Here is an 18,912-nt window from a genome sequence, read left to right on the forward strand (position 1 = left end):
GTCACCTAACTTCAATACCTGCTTAACAGAATAACCATTATAACAGCAAGATTTCTTTTAACCCAATCATGACTGCAATTTAGTGTTTTTAAACTTGAGAAAAGTTTAAAATGAGTTTTCTATTACAGAAAAGATGAAGAGCTTGAAATAGGGGATAAAAGGGAAATCCCGCTAATAATGCGGGCACAGATATTAGAATTTAGAGTACAAGTATTGTTTGCATTTTCCAAATCCTTATTTCCATCAACAACAAACTCAAACATTTGCAGAAATTTAAGGTCATCATCAATGGCGACAGGAGAGAGAATGACGGTGCCTCCGATTGCCAAGAAAGAGAAACATCAGATTGAGATGTTCGGCGACGTTAGAATCGACGACTATTATTGGCTCAGGGATGATTCTCGCTCTAATTCCGATATTCTCTCTCATCTTCGCTCTGAGAATTCTTACACTGATTTCGTCATGTCTGGTAATTTTCTGCAATTCTAAATCATCATCAATCTGTTGATTTGTAATTTAATTTGATTTAGGGATTTTATAAAGGAAATAGATTCAATTTCGCTTATTGTCGGGAATTTGTTTTATTAAGGGAGCAAGCAATTCGAAGAAAAGTTGTATGCAGAGATTAGAGGACGAATAAAGGAGGATGATATGTCTGTTCCTCTGCGGAAAGGGAAGTACTATTACTATGAAAGGACTCTGGAAGGGGAGGAGTATGTGAGGCACTGCAGGCGTGTTGCTTTCGACGATGGAGCCCCGTTGTCGGTGTATCATACTATGCCCACTGCCCCTCCTGAGCATGTTATACTCGATGAAAATGCCAAGGCTAAGCAGCACACCTATTATTCCGTGCATGCCTTTAAAGTAAGCAAGCCCCATCTTAATCATCCCTACTTACTTTTCCCTTTTTTACTCGTCATTTTTCGTTTTCGTTGCTCCAGGTTAGTCCCAACAATAAGCTTGTGGCATATGCTCAAGATACTAAAGGGGATGAGATTTATACTATACATATCATTGATGCTCAGTCTTTACAACCTGTTGAAAAGCCTCTTGTTGGTGTCACATGTAATGTGGAATGGGCTGGTAACGGGGCCTTGTTGTACACCACTTTGGACCAGATCCTTCGTCCAGATAAGGTATCAATGCTGTACTTGTCAGATGCTTCTGCTTCTATTATCTAATACTTATGTTTATCAGAGCTGCATCGTATATTAGAACAATGAATGCATCCATACTGGATATCATGTACTACCACTTTAATAGTTTTATCAATTATTGGCTTCCTTGACATACAATCATACCTATTTTCATGGAATAATACATACTAAAACTTTAAGAATGACATCATATAAGTTCTACAAGAACATTTTGCTATTTTCATATATGTAAAGTCCTTAATTTGGACTAGGGTTCTAAATTCATCCAAGAGTTTATTTGTTGTGAACCTAATCACATTCAATAACACTAGTTTTAGCTGTTTATTGATGTTAAAATTAACCCTGACAAATAAGATTATAAATTAATTAAATTGGAAATCGAAACACATATCAATCTATATTGAGGGTTAAACCATGCTCTAAATTAAGAAACTGCCCACACATAATAATTAAATAATGAAATAAATAAATTATTAAAAGTAAGCATTATAACAAGTATAATATGAGAATTAAAGGAAGTAAAAATACTTGGATTAATTTCATTAACAATAATCACAAAATGAAACTTGTTCAAACCGAAAGCGAAATTAAGAACAATGTCTAATTTATACATTGAATGGTACACTATATTGTGTGTATTAGATTGATTGTTTATATTTTAATTATCAGTTCCTAATAATTTCCAAAATTGATTGTTCAGTTGACATGAGCTTTGGGTTTAGTTGTGGACTTGTGGGTACCCCTGTGATTCCATTTTTGATTTCAGCTTAGTATTCGCGTGATTGTTGTTTGATTAAATTTGGAAATTTTGTGAATTATTGATGGCTTGCTCTACCACAAATAATCAAAAGAGAACCCATGGGGTTTCACAGCCCATAACTACACCTAAGGGTAAGGGTTCTACATGCAATAGTAAATCTTTAGGTGATAATGGAAAAAACTGTTTTCCTAGGTAAAATAAAAAGTTGGTCATTGACCACAATGACATCTTCAATGGTGATGTACAATACAAGAAGTTGTTGTCATTCGTCATTGTGAACATGATACTCTTAAGGCTTTACATATTGAAGATGATGTTGTTTGCTCTTTTATAAAGTTGGATGGGGTGGTTTTCTAATGCATAAATACTCGACATATAAGAGAGTCATACTAGAATTTTAGATATTTTGATATGATTACTTATTGCCTAAATAATGAAGAACACTCATGGATCCTTAGTTTTAAAAGGCGCAAGGCGCACCAAGGCGCAAATGGTCCTTGCAGCCTAGGCGCGAGGCGCAAGGTGCAAGGCGAAGGCGCATGCCTTTTGTATGCAAGGCGCATGTATTTATATATTTATTTCAAATTATCTTTTACTTTGATAGTACTTAATACCAATCACAAAGATTCATAATAAATTAAATAATGATATATTTAAAGCTAAGGTAGTCTGAATTTGAAAAAATGTCCATCATTCTTCAATTTATAACTTAAATTTTAGTTATTTTCATTGAGGCACAAAGGCGCGCCTTACCAAAGGCACTTTGAGGCGCACGAGGCGCGCGCCTTCCGTAGGTGACTGAGCCTCACCTAGCTAAAGCCCATTTCCCAGAGCATGTGAGTGAGGCGCGCTTTTTAAATTCAAGCATGGATCTTGGCTGAACTTAATGAGGTTCTCGTTTTCCCACTGGCAATTCGGAGAAATTTTAGAATGTTGGTCGTCTTTGGGGCATGTTTGATGACTGTCCACTGGTCATTCAGCTCTCTATTTCCATCAGTTGTGTTGTTTTTGTCAAAACTTAATCTGTCATAGAATTTTTTCTGATTAGCTTCCTCTGTGCCACATGCAAAATTGACAGGTATGGTTGCATAATTTGGGAACAGAACAATCAAGTGACTCTTGCCTTTATCATGAGGAAGATGAAAAGTTTGGTCTTGATCTTTATATTTCTGAGAGTGAGAAGTTTTTATTTGTTGCATCTGGAAGTAAAACTACGATGTTTGTCTTCTACCTGGACACTTCAAAACCTGAAGAAGGCCTCAAGGTTTTGACTCCTCGGACAGAAGGTGTATCCACATATGTCGGTCATCGTGGTGACCATTTCTTTATAAGGAGGAGGACTGATGCGTGCTTCAACTCGGAATTGCTAGCATGTCCACTGGAAAATCTGTCTGCAATGACAGTTCTCCTTTCACATAGGGAAAGGCAAGACTTTTAGTGTTCTTTATTTTATTTTTCTGTTTTTTAGTCTTCATGTTGTGTGCTTGGTTAGTTGGTTGTAGACCTGGATTTCTTTGTTTTAATGGACTTTACCACTCTTCAAGTTGTAGGCTAGACTCATTAGAGTATTTTCTTTCATTTTTTGTTTAGAATTCTACAAGACTTATTTTGACCTATGTGTATTCAATTTGTACCTGGATTGTAGACATGACTTTTGTGGCTATGTTGGCTTGAGGGATCAATTTGTAATTATGCATTGGTGCCTGGTTGGTGAACCAAATGTATTTCATGCTGCATGCTTTTATACTTGTATTTTATTACTATTAAAATTGTCAATTTTAATTATTAATGCTTCCTTGAGAAACAAATTTTTTTTTTTTTTTTTTCCTCATACATGATAAGGAGAAATCAAACCATCTAGATGTCTTGTATTTGTAGGGTGATGACTGATTACTGTTTGCATACATTAATCAGTGGATCCCAATATAGCTCTTTTTCAAAGTAAAGCTGGGAATATGAAAAATCTGAATCTTATGATAGATTATTGTTTTTCGTACTAGCTTAAGAGAATGCTAAGAGAAGAACATATTGTCTTATGTTTGTTGATTTATATGGTTACAAATGATGCTCTGCGTTTAAAGAAAATTCTTTTAGGTATCTTCAGAAACAAAATATATTATTCATTTCATTGATTTTGGAGGATACAATAGTTGTTACCTTATCTAAGTTCTGTAATTGATTGCCTGAGGGTTGGGGGTTGGTTGGCTTTTTGCAGTGTAAAAATTAGAAACTTCCAGCTTTTTCAGAACCATCTTGTCGTGTTTGAGCGTGAAAGTGGTCTCCCTGAGATAGTTGTCTATCGTCTTCCTGCCATAGGGTTGCCACTTGAAAACCTTTCTGGGGGCCGCAAAGTTGACTTTGTTGATCCTGTATATGATGTGCACCCTGTGGAGTCGCAATTTTTTTCCAATGTTCTAAGATTTTCATATAGCTCCTTGAGGACTCCTCCTTCTGTATATGACTATGACATGGACAGTGGAGAGCGTGTCTTGAAGAAAACCGATACAGTAAGCTCATTTTTTTTGCTCTTACGAAAATTCTCTGTTCGTTTTTTGATACGAGATGGTCAATATTTATTATTCCAATTCATCCACTTGTCCTCTAGGTATTAGGTGGTTTTGATTCATCAAACTATTTGGCAGAAAGAAAGTGGGTCACTGCGTCAGATGGTACTGATATTCCATTATCAGTTGTTTATAGGAAGGATCTTGTGAAGCTTGATGGTTCTGATCCGTTGTTGTTATATGGCTATGGATCATATGAGGTGAGCCATATGTTTTGCTTCGATGATAGTCACTACTGTATTTTGCGTTGCATTCACAAGACATTTTCAGTTACCTGCTCTAAATCCTATGTCCTTTTTGATACATTACAAATTAAATGTTTTCTCTTTCTGTTGTCCTTATACTCTGACATAATGCATTACGTTTAGTTCTTTTCATCGTTTGTTCTCTTGGAAGATAGTGTTAATTTAACCTTTGAGCCTATATATATTATCTTGAAAACCTTCAGCTGGGAGAGTGGTCGTGGATAGTTGTTAATATTTTCTAGTATCTGGAATGACATGCATACATCCTATTTTATGTTGTTTATTGAATTTGTATTATGTCTTGGCAGATTTGCATAGATCCTGCTTTCAAAGCATCAAGGTTATCCTTGTTGGACCGTGGCTTCATTTTTGTAATAGCTCATATACGTGGTGGTGGAGAAATGGGTAGGAAATGGTACGAGAATGGAAAATTATTGAAGAAGCTGAACACTTTCACTGATTTCATAGCATGTGCTGAGTATCTTATAGAAAATAAGTACTGTTCAAAGGAAAAGCTCTGCATACATGGAAGAAGTGCTGGAGGATTGCTAATTGGTGGCGTATTGAATATGCGCCCTGATTTATTTAAGGCTGCTGTACTTGGTGTACCTTTTGTTGATGTTGTCACAACAATGCTTGATCCAACGATTCCTCTGACAACTGCTGAATGGGAGGTATCCTATATCTTCTCTCTCCTAATAGCAGATAATGATGTGTATGGAGACCCTACATCCACACACGTATAATTGTATCATGTTTTTGCTTCCTGGGGCCTTGGTTAACATAATGGGCAGAATGTTTAATTTTACCAAATGCTACTTCCTCCCCCTCCGTCGATTTGCGTTCCCTTTTCAGATAATAAAAAGGGAAGTATACACCCTGTAAAATATGTACTACGTAATTCAATGTCCTGCAGGCTGTAGCCTGTAGGTCAAAATTGGTTGTCTGCTGATGTAGAATATTGCTAATTCATATTTTCCAGATTAACACTAAAAAATTTTGATCTTCCTGATTGATAGACTAACTTGATGTCCTCCATAGACAATTAAATTTTTAAGTAATTGCAGCATGCTATATGTTCTGACAGGAATGGGGTGATCCTCGGGAAAAGGAGTTCTATTTTTACATGAAATCTTATTCCCCAGTAGATAATGTGAGTTGCACAATTTATTTTCTCAATAGTTTCATTCATTGGCACTCTATCATTGATTTTGGTGGGTTGTCATTCTGATTGATAAACCACTTATGTGAACAGGTTAAAGCGCAAAACTATCCTCATATACTGGTTACAGCTGGCTTACATGGTAAGTACTAAGATTTTATGTTGTGTAATGAGCATGTAGGCTTATATGAATACATGGTAAGTACTAAGATTTAATGATTTGTCATGATCATGTATAAGAAGTTAAGAACAGGCTGTTCATCCCCTTATAATGTTTAGTCCAGTATAAATACTCCGTTTGTTTTATGGGCAAAACCCAACCATCTTCGTATGGTAGTATCCTTGATCAATTGACTTTGTAAGCTTTACAGTTTCTTTAATTTGGCAAGAATGCATTAGACAAAGCAAACTGAGGATGCTACTTTTCTGTTTTCAGAAGTGCATCTTCCTTGTTACTTCCCTTTTACCATTCACCTTTGCAGACGCTTTATCACTTCATCGATAAAATCTGACTTCCTGTAAGAATTTTTTTCCAGGATTGGTAGGCTTTGACGTTGTAAAATGATCGACAGTAAATGAATCCCATTGACCATTGTAGACTTGTAGTTCATTGTCAGGCAGAATTTTCATGTCCCGACTTCCAAATATAATTTTAATTGTATCTATGGCAGATCCCCGTGTGATGTACTCGGAACCTGCTAAATTTGTGGCAAAACTGAGGGAATTGAAGACTGATGACAACACACTGCTTTTTAAATGTGAATTTGGCGCAGGACACTTTGCTAAATCTGGAAGGTAATATTCTTTGCTTTTTCTAGGTCAATTTCTATGAGCTACAAGTATAATGACTTTAAAATGTCATTTTGTTATGATTAATGTAGGAAATTAGGAATGGTATAATATGATTTTAAAAGAAATATGTAGGACATTAGGAATGGTGTACTCTAAGGGGGCGTTTGTTACGAGGTATTAAAGAAAGGGAAAGAGAATCAAGAGGGTTGATTCCCTTTGTTGGTTTTTTAATGACATTTTGTTCATTCCCTTTACCCTCTTCACTCCCCCAAAGTCATCTAGCGTGATTCCCTAACCCCCTTTGGTATTTCAATTCCCTTTCCTTAGCCACCTCCACATCAACATACCTCCATCATTGCCACCACTGACAGCACTACCCTCATCACCAGTTCACCACCAACCCACAGCCACAGCACAACCCTTCCACTAGCAACCCACCAATGCCACTCTCACCACTCACAAAACCCCACCTTAACCCACTCCACCACTTTCACCACCCACAAAACCCGACCTAAAGCCCACCTCCATGCCTAGAAAATCAACCGTCATCTACTAAAACCAACCACGTCCTATGGAAACTCACCCTATTCACCCAAAAATCAACCCTCATCCACCGAACTCCCCCTCCCCCCTCTTTTTGACTCTGGAAAAAAAAGTAGATCTTAGGGAGAAGAACAAAGAGAAAGAGAATTAGAGAATGAGGGGCATTGATCCAGTGAAATGGATGGTAGAGGTTTGGTGAAACTCCGTTGCAAGTGAGATGGTGTTCCGATGATTAGGGTCCTGCTAGTTTAGCTGTGTAGTTGTGGAGATGGAGATGGGGTTGAGGAGGAGTAGCGGTTTTGTTGTTGCTGTTTTTTTCCTTCCTCTTTGTATTAAACAAACAGCATAGCAGATGTAAGGGATTTTAAACTTTTAATTCCTCTCTCTCTCTCTTCCTTACCCTTTCCCTTTGTTTTACCATATGTAACCCTAATTGTTAAAGTTTTCCTTAGCCAAGTGAGTTTGTGCCAAGGGAATTGCATTCTTGAAGGCTTATCTAAATCGCTTCCCAGCCTTATATATAAAATTTTGTTGGTTAATTAATGCTGTTTTATTGACAAGTTAGCTTCATATACTATCCACTACTCTATGAACACTGATAAACCTTTTCCTTGACTAAACTGTAGATTTGAGAGTGCAGTTTTTTTAAGTGTGTTTAAATAATAATGAAAGTGAATTAAAGCAAAAGCATCATATATCCTCATTCACTTTTTTTTTTTTTTCTCCACCCGATTGATGTGATAGTGCTCTGGATTTGTAAGTTCGAATTAAATTATGGGTAATTCAGAAAATTTGAAGCTAAATTTAGAAACTTCATTTCATTTGGTGAGAATTTAAATTGGAATTTGGAAACATGGCCTATTTTTGGGATAGAAGGGAGCTATAGACTCGTAGAGCGTGTCAGGAGACTCAGGACAACATATTGTCTTAAACACTTACTGCATTTTTTTTTGTTATGGATGCTGTATGGATTTAATGATCTGACATGCTGATGTATAATTCAGATTTGAGAAGCTCCAGGATGATGCCTTGACATTCACATTCCTGTTAAAGATTTTAAACATGATTCCTGCGCACGAAACAGCTTAATAATGATCTGTCACTAGTTGCCAATTCTCCCATGCAGCATGTTCGCTGTAAGTCGTTCAAGTTTGTTTGGAGATGATGGTTATGATAGATGAAGGCTTTCGTTAGATGAAGGCTTTCGTCTCTCAAGATAATCAATTCAAGCTGAAAACTTCTGTAGCCAACCAACTTCAGAAGTTTTGCTTAAGCAACCTTTCACGATTACAGTAGATCAATTGTTTTTTTGATTTGATTTTATTGAATATATAGTTACTATTAAAAAGTGGATCAGGAGTTACATTTTATACACTGATATTCACCTGCTGTTTAACTTATTATCATCATTAGCAACTCAATTAAATTGTAAAATGGGAATGGTGAGAATGTTTCTTTCTGGTTAGATGATAATTGGAACACCTATCAAAGAATTTTCAACTCGTATAGGCTAAACTACTCCTGAGATTAAATTATGTTGAAGAGGTCTTCGGTCATCAGTCTTTTTCAATCTAGTGCTGAGCAAAACTATTCAAAGATCTGATCCACATCCAATATGATACTAATTCCAAATTGAATATCTGATTCGAAAATTTCGGATAATGTATATCGAATCCACATATCAGGATTTTAGATGGTGGATTTCTGATCTAAATATCCAAATATTGGGTATTCTTATGTATTTCACATTTTCTCTTAAAAAAAAAATAAATTTATATAATAATATTGCGTATATTGGGTATCCGGTATATCCAATCCAAAAATTTTTTAGATATCATCTAAAACTATTCGAATCAAATTTGGATTTCGAATATCCCATATTTTTAATATTAGATATCCAATCTGTGATCACCCATTTACCCCTACCTAAAGAAGTAAAGATGGCACTGGGTTGGGCCTGCTCCGCTTTTATTTGGGAGAAGCACGAAAAGACACGGCACGGTCAGGCCTGACACGACAAAGCATGCTAAAATCAATGCAATTTTGCTTAGGCATGCAAGCACGACACGTGGGCCTAGGTCATGCACGGGCCAACCTTTTGAAAACTTCGTCCCGCACAAGACTTGTGAGTCGAGCAATGGACAGGCCTAATTAACCCTAAAGCACGTGGGTCTGGCACCTTTACCTCTACCTCTACCTCAAAATGTACAAAGGTCATTTTCATCATTAGGAGCTATTTTTGTTGTCCATGAGTAACAATATAGAACTCATAAAGACTTACTATTTATTTATTTAACAAAACATTTTTCAGCATGCAAATTGAAAGGAAAAAACAAATTACGAACTAACCACTAACGAAAAATGTCAATTGGCATCTTAACTCTGAACGAGTAAAATTGACGCCAAAAACTTTACTTGAAAAATATCCGCAGCAAAAATATTATAATACTAGTGACATGCAAAACGAGGTTTTTACATGATTTTGACTGAGATCAATCAATTTGTACACTTAAGGGCCAAATACCTCCAAAACCTTAACGAAATATTTTTCGACATGCAAATCAAGATAACAAATTAATAGTTGAAGAGTGGTCCCCACTAACGTTTTTTCTAACAAAAGTTGTTGGTAGGTAGTTTTTTTTGTTTTTTTTTTTTTTGCCTTTTTTTTTTTTGCTAATAGTAAAATTTAAAAAAAAAATTGTTTCAAAAAAGAAAAAAATTAGATACATAGTAAAATTAAGCGATTTCCCTTAATAATGTAAAAACCTTATCGTTGTGGTTTTCTGTTTTTTGGCTTTTTGTTTTTTAAAATCATATGATATATGACATATAATGAATTAAAAATTAATCAAACTTATTAAAATCATGATAATTTTGAAAACTGACAATAGAAAACTGAAAAAACTTTTTTTTGTTTCCAGTTTTTGGTTTTTTGTTTCTAAAAAACAAAAACCTAAAAACAAAAAAAATGCCAAACAAGTATATACTATGTATATTGGTTTAAATCTATTTTTCACAGTGGCGTCCGCTTAGACTCATTTTAAGGTTCGGTACTGTATTTGCCAATATAAAATTGTTAACATTGTTGGCATTTCGAACTAATATGAAACCTCAAATGGCATTAACACTTTATCGGTTCTATATATAAAATCGAATATTGTTCTCGATTTTATACTGAAAAATATCGAACCTTAAAATCAAACCTACATGAACAATATTGTATAATTTTTTTTTAAACCGACTTATATAGTGAACTAAGTTAGGTTCCGTGTCATGCACGCTTATTTTACTTGCTCCATATTTTCAATAGATAAATTTATTAATACAAAAAAAAAATAAAAAAAAATAAAAAAAAATAAAAAATAAAATAAAAAATGAGGCTTAGTACATGCGGTTGGAAACGCTCAATTAAAAGAGCAAATAATGTTCTTGTGCAACAAGACTGTTTAAAAGCTTAGTATCCCTCTAAACTATGTTTTATGAAAAGAGAAGAAAAATCATAATCTTAATTACATTCTACTCTCTGTAAATAGTCCATACTAAATTAGTTGATGTAGATGGATTAATTCATTACATTACTATCGGCTTTATTAAAATAAAGAAAAACATTGGAGTTTTTTTTTTTTTTAATAACAATTTGAACAATAAAAGTGTAGTCTGTTTTCCCTTAAAAAAGAAAGTGTAGTCCATTTATGTAACTAAATTATGTTTTTGATAAATTCTTCAATTTATAATATAGTGATTTCTAAAAAATATAAATCGAATGACGTGTCTTTAGTGTATTGTCAATTAAAATGAGGGATAGCTCAAGTGGTTGACAAATACGAAAATTATATGGTTGACAAATACGAACATTTTAAAATAACTTCCTTAAATATTTCTATTTTTTAACCCCAGAAATAACGTATCATTAGTGTAGTGTCAATGAAAATGAGAGATAGCTCAAGTGGTTATAATTTTCTACCCGATTACAAAAGATCCTGGGATGGAATCGAATCTCACCCGTCCTTGTGACTCTTTAACCACCCAAAAAATTGTAACGGTGAATGGTAATAAAAATCCAAATTTTCTAAATAAAATTATAAAGATTAAAGTGGCTCCTTAGTCCTTTGGGTTTTGGGGGTTTTCACTTAAAATTAATAAGCTGCACCTCTCTCAGTCTCTTACTCTCTCTACTCCATTTGAAGCGTACTCTGATTTCCCCATTGAAGTTGCTTGCTTCATTGAAACAGTTTATCAGGTAAAAATTTCCTATTTTTAATCAAATATCAATTTCACAGTCTAGGTTTCTCAGGTTAATTAACGACCGATTTTGTTACTGCAAAATTTATAACTGTATATGCAATTGACGCTGAGCAAGAAGAATATATTATATAGGGTATGTTTTTTTAGGCTAATTTGATTATTAATTGGTAATCTGTTGCAGGCCAAACCTTTAATGTTAAGACCGAACTATGATAATGGAGCTTTATGAGCTACTACTAGTTTATTAATTGTTTAGTGTAGTGTTGTATGAAGCCACTGATTGATGATAATAAGTAGTTTATGTGGTAGACACGATCAAAAGCCGCTAACTTTGATTCTTTATACTGAAATCTGATATTCCATTTGATAAGAGAAAGAGGAAGAAGGCAACAAAGGTGAAGGGGTAGTTTAGTCATTTAATTCAACTGTTTGCTTTGTGGGGAATTCTATTCTATGGGGTTTTAGTGAAAGTGGTGTTGAGCATTGACCCCTACTTGTAAGAGGAGGAAAGAGTGGTGATCGAAGAGACAAAGAGTTTTATAAGGAAGATGGTTTGATTGATTAAGTGACTTGGGTTATTGATTTACTAAGGGCACGTCAAAACCTTAGGAGTACATGGTGTGTTTCCAATAATACGCAGGAAATTCATGTTGAGCTCTTATTTGGATTCTCTAATTTGGATCTACTATGCAGGTTTTTGCCCACATTTTGGTGGCTGAAATGGGTGTATATGCATGTTGATCTCTTAATTTTTTTATTTTGCGATATTTCCGGTGACAGTTGGATGATTCAACTTTTGGTGTTCACCAGGTTCGGTCCTTATTTTTGAGAATTTACTATTTGTCTATCCTTCTCTCTCCCTCGTAATTATTCCTAAATAAGGCTTGTTGATATTACTGTTTGTCTATCCTTCTCTCTCCCTCGTAAGTCGTAACTATTCCTAAATAAGACTTGTTGATATTACTGTTTGTCTATCCTTCTCTCTCCCTCGTAATTTTCTCCTTAATGCTGTCATAATTTGCTCTATTAATTTGCTAATATTTTCATTGCTGAGCTGATTCCTGGTTAGTCTTAATGCAGATCATCACCATGTCAGGCTAGAACTTGGCAAAGGCTTTGGTGCCGTTGCCTGTCAAAATCAACAATTTCACATCCTTTGCAGGCATCATCAAATGGCTTTGAACGTAAGGATAAAAAGGTGGACATTGAGGATCTATTCAGGCTCTGCTTCAGTGCACACGTTGTTAAGAGAGTTCATGCCCTTCTTGTGGTCTCTGGAACAGCTCAAAGTATATATGTTAGCACTAGGCTTATTAATCTTTATGCTTATCACGGAGAGTTGGCTTTTGCTCATAAAACTTTTGGCAATATCCCTTCAAAAGACGCTTACACTTGGAATTCAATGATAGCTGCATATGTGCGCACTGGCTCTTGCAGTGAAGCGTTGAATTGCTTCAATGAGCTGATATCATCAGCGACGGTTCTGCCTGATAATTACACCTTCCCTCCTATCCTGAAGGCTTGTCAGAGCCTTTTGGATGGACAGAAAATTCACTGTAGGGTTCTCAAAGTTGGTTTTTTGTGGGATGTTTTTGTGGCTGCTTCCTTGATTCATATGTATTCCAGATTTGGTCTTGTGGCTGATGCACAAATCATTTTCACTTATATGCCATTCCGGGATTCAGCTTCTTGGAATGCCATGATTTCTGGATTGTGCCTGAATGGCTATGTGGAAAAGGCATTGGAAGTTGTCAATGAAATGAGATTGGAAGGCATACATTTGGACCCTGTAACTATAGCTAGTATTCTTCCTGTTTGTGCTTTCGTTGGTGACTTCTTCAGTGGTATTATGATCCATGTATATGCCATAAAGCATGGTCTAGAGCATGAGATCTTTGTTTCCAATGCTTTGATTAATATGTATGCAAAATTTGGTTATCTGCAGCAGGCACAGGAGGTTTTTGATAAGATGTTAGCTAAAGACAGAGTCTCATGGAACTCTATTATATCTGCATATGAGCAGAATGAAAATGGTATCTCTGCTATTAGATTTTTTAGAGGGATGCAGTGCTTAGAACTAAAGCCTGACATATTGACACTAGTGAGTCTTGCCGCAAGTGTTGCTCAACTTGGGGATTGTCAAAATGGCAGACTGCTTCATGGGTTTATCGTAAGGAGAGCCTATCTTATGGGAAATGTCATTATGGGAAATGCTGTTCTTGACATGTATGCTAAATTAGGGATCTTAGATTATGCACAGAAGGTTTTTCATGAGATGCCTAAAAAAGATATTATTTCATGGAACACTTTGATCTCAGGCTTCACCCAGAATGGCCTTGCAAGTGAAGCTTCAGAAGCATTCTCTGAGCTAGAATCCTGCATGGAAGTAACTCCCAACCAAGGAACCTGGGTGAGTGTGCTACCAGCTTATTCTCATCTAGGGGCTTTGCAACAAGGTATGAAAATTCATGGCCGTGTCATTAAGATGTCTCTTCACTTGGATACATATGTAGGTACTTGTTTAATTGACTTGTATGGGAAATGTGGTAGATTAGATATTGCATTATCCTTATTCTATGAGGTTCCAAGTTTGAGCTCTGTGACTTGGAACGCCATTATATCCTGCCATGGGATCCATGGACATGTTGAGACATGTTTAAATCTTTTTAAAGAAATGCTGCAGGAAGGTGTGGTTCCAGATCATGTGACTTTCTTAGCATTATTGTCCGCTTGCAGCCATACAGGACTTGTTGACAAAGGTCAATGGTGCTTCCATTTAATGCAAGATAAATTTGGAATCAAACCTAATTTAAGGCACTATGGTTGCATGGTAGATATGCTTGGCAGAGCTGGGTTACTAGAGAAGGCATATAATTTTATCAAGGATATGAAAGTGCAGCCAGATTCTTCTGTTTGGGGTGCTCTTCTTGCTGCTTGTCGAACACATGGAAACGTTGAACTGGCGAAATATGCTTCTGATCAGCTGTTTTCCATTGATTCAGAAAATGTAGGATACTATGTTTTGATGTCAAATATTTATGCAAACGTGGGGAAATGGGAAGGGGTTAATGAGATGAGATCATCGGCTTTGGGCAGAGGATTGAAGAAGACTCCAGGATGGAGCTCTGTTGAAGTGTGCAACAAAATTGATGTTTTCTACACCGGTAACAAGTCTCACCCTGAGTATGATCAGATCTACAGTGAGTTGAACTCTCTAACTGATAAAGTAAAGAGGCTTGGGTATGTTCCAGACTATAGTTTTGTGCTACAGGATGTGGAGGAGGACGAGAAGGAACATATTCTTTCAAGTCACAATGAAAGATTGGCTATTGCTTATGCATTGATTAGCACTCCTTCAAAAAGCGTTATTAGGATTTTCAAAAATTTGAGAGTTTGTGGAGATTGCCACAATTGGACCAAGTTTGTTTCTGAAATTTCTGAGAGGGAAATTATTGTGAGGGATTCTAATCGTTTCCATCACTTCAAGGATGGGGCTTGCTCATGTGGGGATTATTGGTGAAGCTGATATACTTTTGTTTATGTCAATTTCCATTGCTTATTCTGCCGGTTGATGTTGAGCTCAATGTTGTCATGTTAGTCTCTTTTCTGGGGAAGGAGGAAAAAATATTTAACTTAGCGTCTGATGGCTCAAATATTATGTCATATATCCATTCGCACCTTTGTCAAAGAAGATATTATAAGCTTGAGGATAATGCTTAAGATCCTGCTGCTAATCGTCATAGGTATCCACTTTCATGGTATTGCACTGTGCCTGCTAAATGCTAATAATGATTAAATACTTCTTCCCATTTTTCCCAAAGTTTTGAGTGCTGTTACATATTTATATTTTTGACCTGATGATCAATACAACAACTATTTATTTCAGTTTTGAGAAACTCTGGGAAGATGCCTTCACATATATACATGTAATCCCTTTGAAGATTTTTAACTTAATTTTTGGCCCCAAAACACTGTAACAAACACTAGTTGCCACTTTTCGCAATGTGGCATGCTGCAGAAGGGCGTCCATGCCATTTACTATGTCTCTGGTGGAAAACGCAGGTTGCGGTCCATTGATGTAATTTCCTTCAAACCCGGACAGGGTGATATCATCTTCTCCTCCTTTATAAGGTATTTCAGAGTTGTCATTTTTTAGTACAATATTACATACACTTTTATTTGGTGTAGAACTACAAAGGATAATGTTATAGATGAGATCATGGAGTAGCATCAAATTTTTGGCACCGCCCCTCAAGAACTTAATATCACAATACATATCATCAATAGATTAATTTATTGTGGAAATAAAAAGAGAGTTCCTCACATTTTATTATGTAGATTTGTATTTTGCTAGCTTAATATTGTTAAATTTTCTTCCTGCTTTAAGAATTGTGAAGTTTGTTGTTGCTTCTTAGTTGATTGAGTGATTGTTGGATGTTTAGTGGTATTTTAAGTGTTTATTTAGCTAAGACAGAAAATTTTTAGTGGAAATGGAAACCATTTAAAAGACAATGGTTGGATGATTCAACCTTTTAAAATGCCTGCTCAAGTTGTGTTGTTTTCATTTCTGCTTTGAATGAGGCAAACTCATAGTAATTTTGTGTTTATATGGCTATTTAAATTGAATTGAGTGATGTTTTAGCTGATATAATATGCTGTGATTATTTTGAAAATCACAGCATTGTGGTTCAATATTTATCTTTTCGCGTTCCTTTTATGCGCTTAACAGATTTATTATCATTGATGGTTAACCGTTAGTATGCTGTTTTGGCACAATCAGATTAATTATATTATTAGTTTAAGTAAAAGTAGAAAGGATACTTGTGGCAAGCATCAGAAAAAGTTTGTGCCTAAATCGAAAGTGTCATTTGAGCAGCTAGTGATGATGAAAATGGTGTAGATTAATAATAGATGACGGATTCCTTCTTGTTACAAAGTAAGAGCCAAAAATAAAGAGAATTTTTATTTATTTATTTTTGAACAAGCCAAAAACAAATTCTCTTTTATCTGCTATGCATGTGTATGCATACGTGGTCAATATTCCCCTTTCAAATAAAATATCTGACATAATAATACCAAACCTCCAAAAAGGATAGTGTTTATTCTTTCCAAAAAAAAAAAAAAAAAAAAAAAAAAAGGATAGTGTTGGTGATTGTGTTCTTAGTCATCTGTGATGAAGTGGACAATAGGTCCATCTTATCACTTCCTAACAAACTGCGCATCTAATGCTGATTATTAGCTTAGGATTCAAAGTCTTTACTCTATTTTATTTGTTTTCATCCTAAGCCTTGCCACCTTGATTATCACACTCTCCTCTCTCTTTTGCATTCATCCACAACCAGATAGAGATGTCGCCTAATTCATCAGATCAGGATGCCTCCAACAGCAGCAGCAGCAGCAGCCGCGACGACTACCTTCCCACCCTCCTGGAAGCAGCCAGACCATTCCTCCGAGGCGAGTTAGAAAACATCGATGCCAAACTCCCTTCCTTGCTAGCGGTGCTTCGATCTGTTGGTGCAGGGGAGTGCTGGCATAAGCATGGTAGCTTCCTTGAACACCTTTTCGACATGTACCGTATACTCAAACTCTGGGGTGCTTCTGATGCTGTCTGCCTTTGTGGCCTCTTTCACTCTGCCTACTCCAACTCTTATGTCAATCTTGCCATCTTTGATCCCTCCACCGCCCGCCAAACTGTCCGAGATTATGTTGGAGACGCGGCTGAAAGCCTCATCCACCTCTTCTGCATCGTTCCTAGGCAACCCCTCATCCATGATCACCTCATATTTCATTACTCTGATTCTCAACTCATTGAGCACTTGAAAATGTCTGAGAACTCACTTCAAGATATCAAAGAGAAAGGATTGTCGAGCAGAGATGAAAAGTGGAGGCAGAAGATCAATTCTTTGGTTCCTGAAGATGGGGTGGTGGTGAAACACAATAAAACAGGGGAAGATATCAGGGTTTCTAGGAGGATTGTCGCGATTTTTGTTTTAATGACTATAGCTGACTTCAGTGATCAGCTATTTAGCTTCCAGGATGTCTTGTTTGATAACTCTAATGGACGACTTGAATTTTCTGGCAATAATATCCAATCCTTGTGGCCCGGAGATGGTAAGCCAGGGCTTTGGCTGAACTCACTGTCAAAGATGGGAGCAGTTTATGTGCTACTTGTGAGAGAAGAAGAGATTATGATGGAGGAGAGGAAAAAGACAGGTGATGGAATGACAAAGGTACTAGAAGGAAGAGATGAAGATTTAGAGCTGGTTGTACCGCCAATTTTCGACAATTGCACAAAAGTTTTGAAGGCAGAGGACCAAATAGAAGCAAGAGACTTGTACTGGGAAGCTGTATGTGAGCATGGAAAGATAGGGATGGAAAAGGCAGAGGAATTGCTGTTAAAGAGCATTGAGAAGAACCCTTTTGTTGGGGAGCCTCGTGTGGTTCTAAGTCAGCTGTATCTGGGCAAGGAAAGGTTCGAGGAAGCGGAACGACAGGCGGAAAGAGGGCTGATTCTTCTGCTGGAATGGGGAAGTCCATGGGATAAGAGGATGACTTGGGAAGGTTGGATTGCATGGGCAAGAGTCATGCTCATGAAATCCAAGGAAAGGTCTTGGCCTCAGACTTCCTGGGGCATCCTTAACCTGGGCCTTGTAAGATGAAACTTAATCAATTGATTACTGCTAATATTAATGTGCCTAATAAAGCTTTAATGTGTTTTCATGCTTATGATCAAATTTCTATCTGTGATCCAATGAGATAATGTCAGAAAATAAATATTTCCTTGGAATTATTTCAAAATTAAATTGTCATCCTGCTAGTGTGTGGTTTGTAACTTTGTTTCATTATATGGTCTGTTCCATTTAAAGATAGAAAAACCTTGACTACCTTGTGATTTGTATAAGTTTAAACATAGTGGATTTGCTAGATTCGTGTTGATTTGGGCTTTCAAAATATTAAATTTTTTTTTTTTATGGAATTCTAACTAATTTTTTAATTACACTTAATGAAGATATTATTGCTTAAGATAATATCAAATTGGATTGGATAAACACTAAGAAATGAGCTCCTTAAATTAAGGATTGGATTGGATAAACACTAAGGAGAGAATTTAAAAAAATAATAAAAAAAATTATCTGCAATATATTACTAATTATGGCTTTATTTGCATAAAAAAAATTAAAAAAAAAAAAAAAAAAACTAATTATGGCTTTATTCAAAAATTAATAAATAAATAAATAAGCCTAATTATGGTTAATACTAGTATCTGATCAAAAAGTCAGATATAATATTGCCAAGAGAATAACAGATTAATTAATTTATGGAGTTTATTCTTCCTCTAACAGTCTACCATACTTTTGTTAAAGATTTGCTGGTTTCCATGATTTACAAAATTATATCAACAAGATAATAATACTATGATTATATATCAATGATATTTTTTAAT

The 18,912-nt window shown here is 35.8% G+C and overlaps 3 protein-coding genes across 4 annotated transcripts; all 3 read left to right on the top strand.

Annotated features, from left to right (window-relative positions):
* Window positions 1-274: 274 nt before the first annotated feature.
* On the top strand, window positions 275-8,723 carry LOC145558162 (uncharacterized). Its single transcript, XM_081619307.1, has 11 exons — window positions 275-469; window positions 590-864; window positions 942-1,136; window positions 2,996-3,342; window positions 4,133-4,424; window positions 4,523-4,681; window positions 5,035-5,400; window positions 5,814-5,879; window positions 5,982-6,030; window positions 6,560-6,683; window positions 8,228-8,723. Exons 1-11 carry the CDS (start codon window positions 289-291, stop codon window positions 8,310-8,312), a joined length of 2,139 nt encoding a protein of 712 aa, XP_081475433.1. The 5' UTR covers window positions 275-288; the 3' UTR covers window positions 8,313-8,723.
* Window positions 8,724-11,342: 2,619 nt separating this feature from the next.
* On the top strand, window positions 11,343-15,487 carry LOC145558163 (pentatricopeptide repeat-containing protein At4g33990-like). Of its 2 annotated transcripts, XR_014092381.1 has the most exons (4): window positions 11,343-11,463; window positions 12,162-12,278; window positions 12,549-15,226; window positions 15,355-15,487. XR_014092381.1 is itself a non-coding variant. In XM_081619308.1 (3 exons), the coding sequence occupies exons 2-3, from the start codon at window positions 12,199-12,201 to the stop codon at window positions 14,986-14,988; spliced, it is 2,520 nt and encodes an 839-aa protein (XP_081475434.1). In that variant the 5' UTR covers window positions 11,343-11,463; window positions 12,162-12,198; the 3' UTR covers window positions 14,989-15,250. The 2 variants fall into 2 exon arrangements, 1 of the variants encoding a protein (XP_081475434.1); XM_081619308.1 differs by lacking the exon at window positions 15,355-15,487 and having other exon boundaries at window positions 12,549-15,250.
* Window positions 15,462-18,404, top strand: LOC145558164 (uncharacterized). Its single transcript, XM_081619309.1, has 2 exons — window positions 15,462-15,599; window positions 16,811-18,404. Exon 2 carries the CDS (start codon window positions 16,817-16,819, stop codon window positions 18,125-18,127), a length of 1,311 nt encoding a protein of 436 aa, XP_081475435.1. The 5' UTR covers window positions 15,462-15,599; window positions 16,811-16,816; the 3' UTR covers window positions 18,128-18,404.
* The last annotated feature ends 508 nt before the right edge of the window (window positions 18,405-18,912 follow it).

Source organism: Chenopodium album, chromosome 9 (genome assembly GCF_948465745.1).
Source record: "Chenopodium album chromosome 9, dcCheAlbu1.1, whole genome shotgun sequence".
In the NCBI taxonomy this organism is placed as follows: Eukaryota; Viridiplantae; Streptophyta; class Magnoliopsida; order Caryophyllales; family Amaranthaceae; genus Chenopodium; species Chenopodium album.

Bases quoted from the DNA above. Each gene is read 5' to 3' on its own strand.
- LOC145558162 (XM_081619307.1), top strand. From the start codon at position 289: ATGGCGACAGGAGAGAGAATGACGGTGCCTCCGATTGCCAAGAAAGAG. The intron at 3,343-4,132 runs GCAAGACTTTTA...GGCTTTTTGCAG, and splicing joins CTCCTTTCACATAGGGAAAG to TGTAAAAATTAGAAACTTCC. The intron at 4,425-4,522 runs GTAAGCTCATTT...CTTGTCCTCTAG, and splicing joins TCTTGAAGAAAACCGATACA to GTATTAGGTGGTTTTGATTC.
- LOC145558164 (XM_081619309.1), top strand. From the start codon at position 16,817: ATGTCGCCTAATTCATCAGATCAGGATGCCTCCAACAGCAGCAGCAGC.
- LOC145558163 (XM_081619308.1), top strand. From the start codon at position 12,199: ATGCATGTTGATCTCTTAATTTTTTTATTTTGCGATATTTCCGGTGAC. The intron at 12,279-12,548 runs GTTCGGTCCTTA...GTCTTAATGCAG, and splicing joins CAACTTTTGGTGTTCACCAG to ATCATCACCATGTCAGGCTA.